The sequence below is a fragment of the Gymnoscopelus microlampas genome, assembly GCF_963454915.1.
Source record: "Gymnoscopelus microlampas genome assembly, chromosome: 8".
Classification (NCBI taxonomy): Eukaryota; Metazoa; Chordata; class Actinopteri; order Myctophiformes; family Myctophidae; genus Gymnoscopelus; species Gymnoscopelus microlampas.
In genome coordinates, this window is record NC_139945.1 from 26,994,255 (window position 1) to 27,009,570 (window position 15,316).

The window sequence follows — 15,316 nt, forward strand, 5'->3', positions numbered from 1 at the left end:
TTAGTCATTGATCTTTCTCTTTTCTTTTATGACTTTAATCCCTCTTTCTCCTTTAGTAGATCAAAATGTGGCCATTTCCTGATTTGACCTGATTGAACTGTAGATCTATGATTTTGTATTTTGTTGAGATTTTAACCAGTTTCATCATCTTTTGAGTTATTGATCTATTGTTCTTTTCCCCATTTCATTGGTTGTTTTAATATCTACATAGGATTTATCTTAATAAACACTTTATTTTGGTATAAACGATAGTCCTTTTCCCATTGATTTCAACGCATATATTTCCAATCATTTTCTAACCAGAACCCATGCATCATTACTGTGTCCAAGATTCTTGCGTAGCCTTTTTCATGGTTGTGTTGCGAATTAATCCCTTAATTTGCGCAATTCCTTAATTTTTGGTGAAAATCAATATTTTGATTTTTCAGAAAATATTTTTAATATTTTCATAATTATCGTTAATATTTCCCATAGTTATTACGCCATGTCCGCTACGTCAGGTTTAGGCCTGGCTCAGGGAAGCGGACGCCCCTGCCATGCATAGTCCTCCATCGGCACCGTTGGAGGTGCGACAGGCCAAGGCCTAGCAGGTACACCATCACCCTGTATGAAATAATGACAAAGCATTGGCAGATTCCGCCCCCGAGGTAAAATAAAAGTGCGGTGGGAGCGCGCCCTCAATCTAAATGCGTGGATTCACGCAAGGCCGGATCTTTCCGCCTGTCGCGCAGACCGTGCGCTTATCCGTTCTACACGACTTGTCCATTTGAAGCATAAAACTGCTGGAGGCAGGAGCTGATTTTCCCACTCTGTCCAATCCCCCTCTGGGTGAATCGAAGGCGGACCGTCCCAAGACTCAGGAAGCAACATGGTGCTCAAGGCAGAAGGCGGTGCAGGCTACGGGGAGGGTCCTGAAAGTGAGTGACAGGCGCGTCACTCCCGTTTTTTAGAATCCGCTGGCTGCAAAAAACTGTGGCCACGCAACCTGCGTTTAACGCTAACCGACCATGTTTTGGTGGGAGCGTGCCCTTACACCATCATTTGTAAATGAATACCATAAGATAGAATTTGGTATTTTCTCCTTGACTCCTTTGAAAAGAAATACTAATTTGAACATGTACGTATGTCTGCAAATAAAAAAGATTAGGCGAAGAAGAAAAACTTGATGAGTTCCTTATGGATTTCCAAAGATTTCCAATTTCTGCTGGACTACTATTATCACTATTATTATTTGAATATCTCAGCTGTGCTGGGTTGGAACATATTTAGGCTACTTCATACTCGCTCCATCATGAGACCGTCTCAACTCAAGAAATACCAATGGTTTGACGGTATACAGAAGCTTGCACAGACATTTCTGGAACTCTGCCTGTGGGCTGGTGTGCCCTTTTCCCTAGCTAGGATCAGTGATGGAAAAAGTACTCAAATTATTTTCTTAAGTAAAAGTATCAATACGGCTATGATGAAACACTCTGTTAGTAAAAGTCTGGAACAAAGTATTGGTATCAGAATGTACTTAAAGTACCAAAAGTAGAAAGTACTTGTCATGCAGAATGTCCCATTTCACAAATTGTCAAACGTATAAAAATCCTTTGAAAATAGCAGATCGGCTATTTTCAAATGGCCGAAATGTACATAAGGCTGAAGTGTGTAATGTATGTTTTGTAATAATAATCAAAATCTACAAAGTAGCTGTAGCTAAAGTTTTCAAATAATTGTAGTGGAGTAAAAGTACAATATTTTCCTCTGAGATGTAGTGGTGTAGAAGTAAAAGTACAGAAAATTGGAAATACTCCAGTAAAGTAAAAATACCTCAAAATAATAATTACAGTACTTGAGTAAATGTACTTAAGTACTTTACACCACTGGCTAGGAGTCAGGATTGTCTAATCCCCGCATTCCAGACATGGGATGGAATGCTCACCCTCCAGCCAACTGGAAACACTCTGTATAAACCTGATAACATACATTCCACTGGTTAAATATACAGATAAATAATATTAGTGTTTATTATTATTTGAGTAGCATTTTGTTGCTGTTTGGTAGAAACCTTGTATCTCCATATTTCAACTTTTTCTGTTTTTTGTAACTTCATCAGGAGTGTTGCACAAAAATAGCTACAAGTTCACAACACATTGCAATGTTTACTTCTTTTATTTTTTTACTGGAAAAAGGAATGTTTTTGGATATGCAAGCTTTCCACCCGACAGCAATGCTTTATACCCTGACATAAGTACACATCACTCACTTAATTGTTTATTTTTTATTAAAAAACAAACATATTATTGAATCACATTGCACAACAGTTCTGTGGGATATACCTACAGCAATAAAACATTACAACAATCTGTTGTGAAAGTGAGCCTAATGGGATTTTTTCCACGTTTCTAATGTTGTTTTTTTCTTAAGACATTAAAGATAATGCATGAAAACGCAGATAGCTATAGCCACATATATAGCCTAACCGTTACCACCAAAGACCAGGATAAGAAAACGACATTGAAATGTAGAGAGATAACACTTAATATAAGGATGCTGTCTGCAGTGTCAGCTGTTGATTTGCATGATTTGCATTATAGGCACATAATGGTGTTTTGCCTGTGTTCTTAAATGCATTATTTGAACCAAAGAGGCGGAAGAAAAGAAAAACAGACCAAATACACACTTCTTCTTCCCAGTGTTTTTAGTTCTTGCTAAAAAAATAATGAAGCTCATATTCAGTCCACATATTATCTATTCACCTGTTTCCTAGGATGTGTGTTTTCCACTTCCTGTCGATTTCACTGGATATCATTGGTCATCTGACCAGTTTCATTGGATTTCATTGGATCAAATCGACAGGAAGTGGAAAACAGCCTAGGAAACAGGTGAATAGGAATGTTCTGTTGAGGTAACAGACATACAGTACAGAACACACACACACACACACACACACACACACACACACACACACACACACACACACACACACACACACACACCATGCACATGCAGGTACACAAATATTTTGTTCCTGTCATGATTTAACCCAACTATGGGTCGCGGACCCATTTTTATGGGTCATGAGCAGGTCACAAGTACAAATCCTTAGTAAAAAAAAAAGAACAACAATCTAACATTTTCAGAAATTAAAAATAAATGTAAGAGAACTTCATGAATAAAAACAATAAGAAATTCCATGAATAAAATAGTAATTACAAAAGAAACTTTTAAGAAGTAGTGAAAGTAGGCTACTGAGCTAATAGATCGGCTATTTTGACTAGTTTGAGTTTAAGTCCCAGGGAGACATTACATTTCTCTTTTGGGTATCGAGCTATAAAAAGTTTGGGAACCTCTGATTTAACCAGTGGTGGTAAAAGTATTCAATTGTACCAGTATTCAAAAATTGAGTAAAAGTACAAAAGTATTGGTATCAAAATATACTTAAGTACTAAAAGTAAAAGTAGTCATTATGCACAATGTCCCATTTCACAAGTTTCCAAATGTATAAAATCCTTTGAAAATAGCCGGAATATCGAGCTTAAGTGGTTAATGTATGTGTATTAATACAAATCTAAACCTACAAAGTAACTAGTAACTAAAGTTTTGAAAATAAAGGTAGTGGAGTAAAGGCACAATATTTTCCTCTGAGATGTAGTGGAGTAGAAGTAAAAGAACTGTAAATTGGAAATACTCCAGTAAAGTAGGCCTAAGTACTTGAGTACAGTACTTGAGTAAATGTACCTAGTTACTTTACACCACAGTTAGTCACCGCAGTTAACCCATTAAGACTGAAACGCATCTGTGTCACTTTAGATTTCTTTGGCTATTCAAAAATAGCAGATATACAAGCTCATAGCGCGGCACCGAGTGCCGCGCTATGAGCTTGTAGATCTGCTATTTTTGAAAAATCTTGAGGCATTTTTTTTAGATTTTTTTCAAAAAACTGTTAGGATTTACATTTTAAGTTTGAGTCATTTAAAGACATCGCATTTTAAAGAATCGCCTCAGGTCTTAATGGGTTAAGAAAAGACGACATGAGAAACCACATCAACACACACACACACACGTTACAACTCATCGCGCATCTTGTCTCCCTTGGGGCGCACCATTCTGCCGATGTAGAGGATGGAGCTGGTCTTGTTGTCCTTCACCATGAAGATGAAGGGATGGTCCACGTAGAACACCTTGGGATCGTTCAGCTTCCCCGAGCCGAAGATGCTCATGTCAAACGGGTTCCCCACTGTGTCCAGCTCAAAGGCCGAGGCGTGGAGGACATTGGAGAGGTAGAGGTCCTTCTTGCCGGACATGTTGGACAGGTCGGCCTTGGCCTTGTCCACAGCCTCTGTCAGACCCAGCTCACCCAGATGTTTCTGGAAAGACGAGTTATATTACTGTATAATGGATGGAAATATCTAAGTGAAAATGAAGTGAAACAAGCAAAAAAATCTATTACAGCAATTACAATTTCTTTGGCAATATTATGAAATTAGTTTTAGCTTTTGATATAGAGATATGTGGGTATTTATGTCTTCCTTTATCTTTCCAATACTTTTACTTCTACTCCACTACATCTCGGATCCAAATATTGTACTTTTACTCCACTACACTGTACATTTATTTGAAAACGTTAGTTACTAGTTACTTTTTTTGACTATTACAAAACATACATTAACCACTTCAGCCCTATATACATTTAGGCCATTTGAAAATAGCAGATCTACAAGCTCACAATGCGTCGCGATGCGACGCATTGTGAGCTTGTAGATCTGCTATTTTCAAAAGATTTTTATACATTAGAAATCTTGAAATGGGACATCCTGCATAATGACTACTTTCTACTTTTGGTACTTTAAGTACATTTTGATACCAATACTTTTGTACTTTTGCTCAAGTAAATTTTGAATTCCGGAATTTCACTTGTAACAGACTACTTCTACATTGCAGTATTGATACTTTTACTCAAGTAAAAAAAAAACGGAGTAGCCTACTTTCTCCACCACTGCCGCTTACCTGCAGGTTGTGGCTGACCTCCATGCTGACCTTTGGGAGGGAGATGGCCACAGCCTTCTGCTCCATCTTGCTGAGCCAGGTGTCCACCTGCTGCCTGGTCAGGAGCTTCTCCAGACGCTCCAGGGGTTCCAGGTGGGCTGGCATGATCATGATCATGGAGGCCTGCTTCAGGCCCAGGGGCATGCTCAGCACGTTGACGCTGTTCTCCGTGTCCTCATGGAAGTCATAGAGACCTGTTTAAGAGCAGATGTAGGAGAATCCAAAATGTTTGTAAGTTGTAATAAAATGCAGTGGTGGAAGAAGTACTCAGATATTTTACTTAAGTAAAAGTGTAGCAATACCACGATATAAAAATACTCTGTTACAAGTAAAAGGCCTGTGTTCAAAATGTTACTTGGGTAAAAGTACACAAGTATTGGCATCGAAATATACTTAAAGTACCAAAAGTAACAGTAGTAAAATGTTTGAAAATAGCCTAGGAATAAAATAGGGCTCAAGTGTTTAATATATGTTTTATAATGTAATCATTTATATCTGCAAAGTAACTAGTAACTAAAGTGTTCAAATAATTGTAGTGGAGTAAAGGTAGGCCTACAATATTTGCCTCTGAGATGTAGTGGAGTAGAAGTAAAAGTATAGACAATTGAAAATCCTCCAGTAAAGTAAAAGTACCTCAAAATTGTACTTAAGTACAGTACTTGAGTAAATGTACTTAGTTACTTTATACCACTGAAGAGGAGATAGGAGAATCGAAATGTTTGTAAGTTGTAATAAAATGTAATAAAAATTAGCTGCTCAGCCTTTTATGTGTTTAACCATTGTATTGTCATGAATTTCTCTCACTTTTGCCTTGTTTTATTCAGCAACAAAACTAAATTAATTGAAATACAAGAAAATACATAATGCTATTTTGACTGATTGGGTGATAATTGAAGTAAAGATTGTATAACCCACCTGTGCGATGCATCATGGGCATAGCAACAATCAATGAGCGGGAAACCATGAAATTACGGTTGTCCACCATCTTCGCATGAAACTCCTCATCCCAGTGAGCTGTGGGCAAACAGGAAGAGATTCAGTTCTCTTCAATGAGACTGGGGTCCCCCTGGGGTCTATACTAGGCCTCCTCCTTATTTCCCTCTACACCAATATATCTTTGTCAAAAAATAGTCAATATACAAGCTCACAACCAGTCTTGATGCTTATATCTGCTATTTTCGCAGAATGCTTGCCTATTTATAACGCCCAGAATAGGGACGCGATAGGGTTCATGTGCGTATTGGCAACAGCAAGACAGGCACTTTAACCGGTTTAGATTTTTTATATGAGATGGATGAAGATCATACATGAATCTAGGACAAAAAAGTGACTGATTCTCATTAATTTATTAATTCTCTACTTACGCTTAAAGAACATGGCGTTGACGATCATGGCTCCATCTGCGTTCTGCACGTCCTTGGTGACCTCAGGCAGTTTGCCATCTGTTGACTTGGCCGCCCACTCGTTGATGGAGCTGACTGCAGTCTTCTTGTCCCTGAAGTTGATCTTTAAATGGTCATAGTTGTAATACTTCTTGCTGCTCTTCACAAAGTTGTCGACAAAGGACACAGAACTGGGCCCATAGAGGCGGTTGCTGATCTTCCAGGTACTGTTTCTTATCTTGGCATCACTCAGCTGAAATATGTCATATTAATATAAAAGATGAGAGGAGTTGAAATAATATGAAAACAATAAATAAAAAAATATAAAAACTATTGATCCTTAAAGGGTAAGTGATATTTTTTTGTTAAAAAGGTTTAAGTTCTATATTCTAATAGTAATAATTGCTTCAGAATGTTTGTTTGGTCACAGGGGTCTCTCCAGCTCTTTAGTAAACAGAATATAATACATTTTCAGGTTGGTGATGACATTTAAGCCAATCAGGAGAGAGCACTGAAAATGCATTTTCTGTTTAATAAAGAAGTGTAGATACATGGAGACTCCTTTTACTGAACAAGCACTGTATACAATGAGTACTATCAGAATATAGAGCTATTTAACACTTATTTTAACCAAAGTAAATCACTTTATCCTACCTTTAAAGGGAAATTGCTGAAGTCAGAAACATCATGAGATGATGTGCAATATTTTCAGTGTAATGTTAGTGTTGTTTTGAGACCAATAGTTATTACCGGTAATAGCTAAGCATAAGTCTGTCTGTACACTGTATTCCATTGAACCTGTACCTCTGCCAGTAGCTCGGACAGGCCTGTGTGAAGATGCTCGTCTTTCAGCTTGTCAGCGCTGAGGACAGTCTTCACCTGGGAGGCTGTGGTGGCTTTGCCCCCGAGGGCCACCATCCCCAGAGAAGAGGCCACCACTACGGGGGAGATGAGGATGTTCTCTGTGTCTTTCTCCTTTGCCATGTTGTGGTACAGGCTAGAACCAGAATCACAGTTACAATTATGAATTACCAACGTTCTAAGATGAAGGAAGAATGTCACCTGACAATACAGAAGAGTAATAATAGACGATGTGAACTGATGTCAGCTGTACAGTACAATGTATTTACATTATACAATAAATATATAATGGAAATAACATCAATGTTAAATCATGCGCAAATTGTCATTGTTGTTGCCACAAGACCCATGTTGGTGGAGATTGCTTCCAGCACATCATGACGTCACCTTGCTAAACTAATGGCGCAAGTAATTTTTTGAGGAAAATTATATTTTTTAAGTCAGCTCCTCATGACACTGGCCACCTCTGGTAAAATCGCCTATCTCCTCATTGAAAAGGATCATGCTGTTCCCTCCCCCCTTTAGTATAATGGCCTAACTCCCTAGTGTGACTTAGGCCAGAATAGGCACTTTTTGGGGGCCTAAGTGACTAGTCACACACAATTGCCAAAAAGTTGCCTAAATCAGTAAATCATTTGGCCTAAGTCAGATTTAATCCTATTTAAACCTATCTATTTAAATATCTTATGTTACATAACTGACAGACAGTGTTATGTTATGTTACATAACTGACAGACAGTGTTATGTTTATTTTAATAGTCATAATTTGTTATAAACATTTTGGGTGAAATGATTAAGAAACATCATATAGATTTGTTTTGGATCAGTTTTTATTTTTTTCTGAACACTTTAAAAAATGACTTAGGCCATTAGTTTAGCAAGGTGATGATGAGAAGAATGAATAGCTTTTGCAAAAAAGTGGACACCAAATACCACACATTTTGATGTGTTCAAGAGGATAACAATCCAGGAAATCACACCTCAGAGCCAGGTTGAAGCTGTTGCCAGCCAGTGTGGTTGCATGGCCGCTCAGCGTCTTGTCCTCTGCAGAGGTCATCAGGGTGATAAGGCACAGCGCTACAACGTTGGTCATCCACATCCTGTTTGCCTCGTCAAGCAGCGATCACAGCCTGTGGGGAGGACAACAGTAAGTTAATCATGACCCAGAGTTGAAAAACAAAATCAGCGATGGCCGTGTTGCTACAGTACGTAGAGCAGCACATCGAAGATACTGCAAGTTTGAAGCCAAATTCGTTAATCATTATCACAACAGTGACGCCCTCCGAAAATAACTGATTTTCAACAGAAAAAGGCGTAACGTTTTTTCAATTGAAAATCTATTCTTTTGGGCGAATGACACAGCTGTAAGATGAAGTCAAGAAGTTAAGGCTTGAGGTTGTGGAATGGGATATTATAACAGATGTATTCCAGTACTCCATATTTAGCTGAAAGTTGTGTGGGAAAGGTCACAGCACAGATTGTAATCACATGGTGAGAACCCAGAGGGAAAAGGGGGCAGGGTTGGTTGAGCAGCACAAGGATTGAAGCTGTGGAAAGTCAGTCCCCCTCCACCGCCCCTATAAGCCATGTTTCCTGTCCCGTCAGCAGACGCGCCTGAAGCCCAGATTTTCTGCTGCAACTACTTAACCAGAGTGAGCTCTGTGTGCTGAAACTATTGCTCCTTCGCCTGAGGGAGGCCAAAGTGTTTGGTCCAATCGTTGTTCTTGTACTCTGATGTCCTGAGTCTCCTGACACTCTTTGCAAGTAAATAATTGCCAGAGCAAAAGCTGCAAAACTTTCTTTTAAAACTGTTATTTCTTTACTTTGTCCAGCACCAGCAACTTACCTGAATGTGCACAACATTCGCCTTTGAACTATATTCCTCTCAAGCTTATAGTTAATATTTATTCAGTATACTACTAACATATTATTAATGTGAGAACCTAAAGAGGTCCGAAAACATAATTTTTCTTTCAGCATGAAATATTATCACTATGCAAATCCTTGCTTCCAGGTCCAGGATATTCTGTTTCTTACATGATTTCCAAGATCAGGGCATGTGCCAGCAAGTCTAATCTACCCAGATCACCCTCTAGTAGCTCAATAGCCTGGCATATATCTGATGAAGACTCCATGTTGGCTCCTTTGCTCCTGTTATCAGTCTGAATGATAAATGTTACATGCATTGCATTTTCTTTGTTTTGGATACCTTGAATAGTTTTCATACTGATGTCTGCCATTTTCATTCTGAAAGACAGACAAGAGGTGCATTTGGTAATCTCCATAGAGCAGACAGAAAAAAAGACGTTAATCTCCCAGAAGAGTGTAGTCAGAGAGACAGGAAACCAAAGGGCAGAGAGAGCAGGAGAGACATGCGACACAAGACGGAGTCGGATTCAGCCCGACTCGAGCCCTTTGCGATTCAAAAGGAAACACATAGTCTGTGCACTAAATGGCATCCAGGCAGAAATACACTATTTAAGCTCTTGTCGAAAAATATTCTTTGTTTAGTGTTCTAATCTGCAGCATTCTTCCTTCATCTCTGCTGTTTTTTTTGCTTTTTAAACTTTGTGAGCTGCACATTTATTAATGTATTTAGTTAATATTCTTGTTACCATCATGCAGAAACAAGCAGACACATCATTTGTTGATATGTGATCCACACAAAGACAACACATTCATCCAATCCACACACAGTACCACAGTAGAGAAGGATCATGATTCCAGAGGATAGATTTCATTAGAACCTCCCACCACAAAGGAATGAACACAGAGCCATTCAATAAGGCTTACAGTATGTGTGTGCAGTGGTGGAAAAAGTACTCAAGTGTTATACTTAAGTAAAAGTAAAAGCGTTGTGAGCTTGTAGATAGGCTATTTTCAAATAGCCTAGGTTTAAAATAGGGCTAAAGTGGTTAATTTATGTTTTATAATATAATAATGTATATATGCAAAGTAACTAGTAACTAATGTTTTCAAATAATTGTAGTGGAGTAAAAGTGCAATATTTGCCTCTGAGATGTAGTGGAGTAGAAGTAAAAATATAGACAATTGGAAATACTCCAGTAAAGTAAAAGTACCTAAAAATGTACTTAAGTACAGTACTTGAGTAACTGTACTTAGTTACTTTACACCACTGTGTGTATGCATATCAATTATTACATTGAATTTAGCCATGCGAATCGACATTCAACAATATGCATGCAACAGACACACATCTTTAACATTGGTCAAGTTGCATGAACATATTTTCTAAATTCTGCATAGTACTTGAATGCTCTTTTATCCTCTTTTCAGTGAAATCCAACAACAGAAGAAGGTAAGAAGAAAGGGGGGATGCAGGGAGTAGGCTACTTTACACAGTGTCCAAGACAACCTATAAAAGCTCAAATGTTAAAAAAATGCAGCACTGTTACTTTAAACCATTGTAGACAAAGCTCTCCTTTCAGCGTCTGCCTTTAAAGAAAACAAGCCTTATCAGAAGTGATCATCCAGTCCTTACCTGGTACAGAACTGCTGGGTTCTCTCCTCCTTGTGTGTTTCTCGTATAGAGTGTGTAGCTTTGAATGCCAGGGTCAACTCTGCTCTATATACAGTACGCTTTCAGAGAAACTTCTGGAAATGTGGGTATGGGATATTCAAATGAGTTGGTCTGTCTTTCCTCAGGAATCATGTAGCTGGGACGTCCCACTTCATTCAGAGGCTGCAGTGAGGAGGGGACTAACAGTAAAACATGAACCCCATAAGCGCTGATCTGAACTCAGTTTTGTATTGTGTATAGCTAAAACCAAGGGAGTTGGGGGATCTGATTCCAGGTCAGAACCTAGAAATTCTCAGCTCCCATATTGTTCCTACATAGTGTTGCTAGCTGACTCAATCACCCCCACTAGTTTCATCATGTCAAACTGCAGTGGTGGGAAAAGTACTCAAATGCAGAAATACTCTGTTACAAGTAAATGTCCGGAATTCAAAGTTATTGAGTAAAAGTACAATAGTATTGGTATCAAAATATACTTTTAAGTACAAAAGTAAAAGTACTCATTATGCAGAATGTCCCGTTTTACAAGTTCTCAAATGTATGAAATGTATACAAATATTTTGAAAATAGCAGATCTACAAGCTCACAATGCGTCGCATCGTGACGCATTGTGAGCTTGTAGATCGGCTATTTTCAAATAGCCCAGGTATAAAATAGGGCTATAGTGGTTAATGTCTGTTTTATAATATAATGATTTATATCTGCACAGTAACTACCTAAAGTTTTCAAATAATTGTAGGGGAGTAAAAGTACAATATTTGCCTCTGAGATGTAGTGGAGTAGAAGTAAAAGTATTGAAAATTGGAAATACTCCAGTAAAGTAAAACATACTTCAAAATTGTACTTAAGTACAGTACTTGAGTAAATGTACTTAGTTACTTTATACACCACTGCAAATGTTATGTATTGATTTAGTCCATAAGTATATGTAAGGTCAATGTTCCTCCCTGGATAGAATAAATCAGTGAACAGGCACATTGTGTGCATACTAAATCCACTCTCTCAAGACAAACAAAGGCTCATCCTGATTAACCTATGAACACACATTCATTCCATTCAGGTTTTTGTTGGACTTTTTTCCTGCAAAAGTGTACAAGATAAGCGCTTAGACTAGAGGACTTCAGAAAGAGGTTGCAGGCTTTCAGCGCCACCATCCCCCACACTGCCACGTCTACACTGTGGGCTGGGTCAGGGATGAGGGAGGGGAGAGGAGAGGAGAGGAGAGGAGAGAAGGCAAGGGAGCTGCAGTCAGGGAGGATCAGTGCCGTAAAAACAGTTGTCGTGAATCAAAGGCCTGAACAGCACCGCTCTCCTCTGAGACTTTACAAAAACAGATGAAAGTATGTACATATAGCTGTAACCTATATTCATACACAGGGCAGTTATAAATGTCTCATAGAACATTGGTTCTCAAAGCGCTATGAGCTTGTAGATCTGCTATTTTTTTTAAATCATGAAAATGTGTGCAAATCTTTGAATATATATATTTTTTAAAGCAAACATTTGTAACTCAAATATTTGCGTCTGTAGGGTCCCTGGAACAAAATATTTTTGTGTTGGGGGTCCGCGGCCAAATACATTTCATTTTGGGGGTCCTTGACATAAAAAGGTTTGAGAACCACTGCCATAGAAACATGTCTGAGTGCTTGATGTTATGAGACCTGGTCAAGCTGTTAGCTGGTTGACCGTTTGAAAACCATGGCCTTTCTGAGCTCTCTGATGCCATGCATCTTATGCATATTAAGGTCCATTATTTATTCAGCATTTGATCCACGGAACCACCGTTTGATGAGATTTAGACTCTCAGACCCAAGACTAGAATATTATCGTTATCGTTGGATGAGATTTTGACCACAATTCCATCCATGCTATATTGATGTTGGTACCATTAGGAGAAACAACAGGCAAACCCTGATCAAAATAACAATTCTTTAATTAAGTAATGCAGATGTTAAACAATAATTTAACTCTTGAGAGCGTAAAATGTAACGAAATGGACCCGTAAGGGTCCATTCGGTTTAATTTTATTCTCTAAAGAGTTAAATATCTACAGTATAAGGGTCCATTTGGTTTCATTTTATGCTCTCAGGGGTTAAAGATCTATAAGGGTCCATTTGGTTTCCAACTCTCCATAATTTAGCTGAGAACCCCCTCAAGGACCACCATTGGTCCCCGGACCACTGGTTGAGAACACTATACTGATGTCTAACACAAACATTTTCCTACCATGAGAAATTCCTTCCATTTGCAGCTCTCCCGTAATTTGCCCTGACTTGCCTTCCATTGTCCAACTTGCCTTCCAAGCACCTAGAATATTGTTCGTACCGTGCACACACACACACACACGCACGCACGCACGCACGCACGCACGCACGCACGCACGCACGCACGCACGCACGCACACACACACACACACACACACACACACACACACACACACACACACACACACACACAGCTGAATCTTAGTCTCCAGCCTTTGAGTGCTATTTATCAAACATGTCAAGATCTGCTGTAAACATGTCATGTACCTTTCTTCAATACTAGTTTATAAATACTTTGCTACTGTTTACATACTGTAGATGTACATACAGTATACTGGTGTATATGTACATTTAGAGTGTGCACTCAGTGCCGCGCTATGAGCTTGTATATCTGCTATTTTTGAATAGCCCAAAGAAAACTAAAATGACAGAGATGCGTCCCCGGATTGAATGGGGCCAATCAGGTTATTTGGTGGTAGGCTATGTTACAAGTGTATAGCACTTTCTCAAACAATTAACTTCCTGTTTATCTCGTCCGGTCTGGGCAGTGTTATGTTTCCTCTCTGATCTATTTTCCAGACAAGCTGTAGCCAGGACTAGTAGTGTTGTGTTGACTGCAAACATCAAGGATTTGAAGAGTCCCGTTACACCATCCAACACTTTATGTATTGATCTATAGGTGGGAATATTGCTTTAATTACTACCATTATGTTATATTAACAGTTATTTATTATTTTGAATATGCTGACAAAAGTCTCAAAATACCCACTAACTTGCAATTGTTCAAGGATAGTTTTGTCTCATAAAACCTTACAGTTAGCTGTCACATTTTTAGAGTATTACGCACTTTTAGAGAGCATGTAAACTGTAACATTTGAAGGCAGCTGTCTTATAGTACTGTAACCCAATTATGCATAACATGTAACTCACATTATGTATTTTGATTTGACAAAAAGCAGTGGTAACTGTTGTGGAAATTAAATAATTCTTCGGTGAGAGAATGAAGTGTTAATACTGAAATATGGTTTCAGTAGATGTATTAAATACAACAGATGACAATAATATAACAATAATTCCTATGTAATATAATAATGAGAATAATAATAAATAACAGAGAGGGAAAGGGAAAAGGGATGGACGGACATGGAGGAAGGAAAGGTGCACAGGGGAAAGGGATGGAAGGAGATGGGGGAAGGGAAGGTGGACAGGGTCCGGTTGTCTCAGAAGGCAACGGGAGTCTGACACAGATCTGTATGTTGGGACAGCTTACAGAATCTACAAGGATACATACACATTCTTAGGATAACACTGAGGGCAGCTTACAGAATCTACAAGGATACATACACATTGTTAGGATAACACTGAGGGCAGCTTACAGAATCTACAAGGATACATACACATTGTTAGGATAACACTGAGGACTGACATTCTTCTGTCTGACCAAAAGATGTGTTCTCAGCACTTGAGTATGGAAGGTCAATTCTGCCTGACTATGAAATGTGCTGCTCAACGCTCAGCGCCCAAGAGCGGCGACACTACCTGGACCAACTACGAACATGTGTTCCATTCTCATCGACTGAGAATGGAAGGCCCACTGCTATATGCCGAGGCCATAGTCACTGCCCCAGCCAGCATACTGACGCCTGATACGAGAAACATTCTCCTTGCGTTCATAAAACATGTCTAGGTAAACTGTCTAGGTCTGCCGCTTGCCTACAGAGGAATAGCTATTTGACCTTGCTGTGTGAGCCTGCTGCTTAATAAGTACACTGAGGGTGTACTAAACTCATGAGACATATTATCAGACTGATTTACTTCTCTTGGGACATTACATTCAGACAAATCAGCATACATATATATGTATATACATATATTAATATAACTGAAGCAAGATGAATACTAAATGCATAATCAATAATCGATAACTCAATAGCCTAAAGGGAATATAAATTGTATTTCCGTTACAGTAACTAAAAAAAGTGCTCCTCGGAGCACAGGTCTCCGCCAGGTCAGGTACGTTATTGTGGCCTCCTGGTGGCGCTATAATAGGCCAATGTGAAAAGGGTGCCATTTCTTTTTAGGCCTTTCACGGCAATCTGACACTGCATTCATGATTTGAGACATTTTGTTCCAAAAATGTGTTTTGCTAAATTAGACCTGCTGGTGGCGCTATAACAGGCCAATGTGAAAAGGATGGCATTTCTTCCTCTGCCTAGTGGAAATGTGCGTGTGAAATTTCA

The 15,316-nt window shown here is 38.8% G+C and overlaps 1 protein-coding gene across 3 annotated transcripts; it reads right to left on the bottom strand.

Annotated features, from left to right (window-relative positions):
- Window positions 1–2,975: 2,975 nt before the first annotated feature.
- On the bottom strand, window positions 2,976–10,908 carry serpinh1b (serpin peptidase inhibitor, clade H (heat shock protein 47), member 1b). 3 transcript variants are annotated; one of them, XM_084065336.1, is made up of 9 exons: window positions 10,777–10,865; window positions 9,484–9,521; window positions 8,255–8,404; window positions 7,218–7,410; window positions 6,396–6,666; window positions 5,947–6,045; window positions 4,993–5,225; window positions 4,041–4,352; window positions 2,976–3,789 (listed from the first exon to the last, which is right to left on the bottom strand). In XM_084065336.1, exons 3-8 carry the CDS (start codon window positions 8,371–8,373, stop codon window positions 4,050–4,052), a joined length of 1,218 nt encoding a protein of 405 aa, XP_083921462.1. In that variant the 5' UTR covers window positions 8,374–8,404; window positions 9,484–9,521; window positions 10,777–10,865; the 3' UTR covers window positions 2,976–3,789; window positions 4,041–4,049. The 3 variants fall into 3 exon arrangements, with proteins under 3 accessions (XP_083921462.1, XP_083921461.1, XP_083921463.1); XM_084065335.1 differs by lacking the exon at window positions 2,976–3,789 and having other exon boundaries at window positions 3,937–4,352; XM_084065337.1 differs by lacking the exons at window positions 2,976–3,789; window positions 9,484–9,521 and having other exon boundaries at window positions 3,938–4,352; window positions 10,777–10,908.
- Window positions 10,909–15,316: the final 4,408 nt, after the last annotated feature.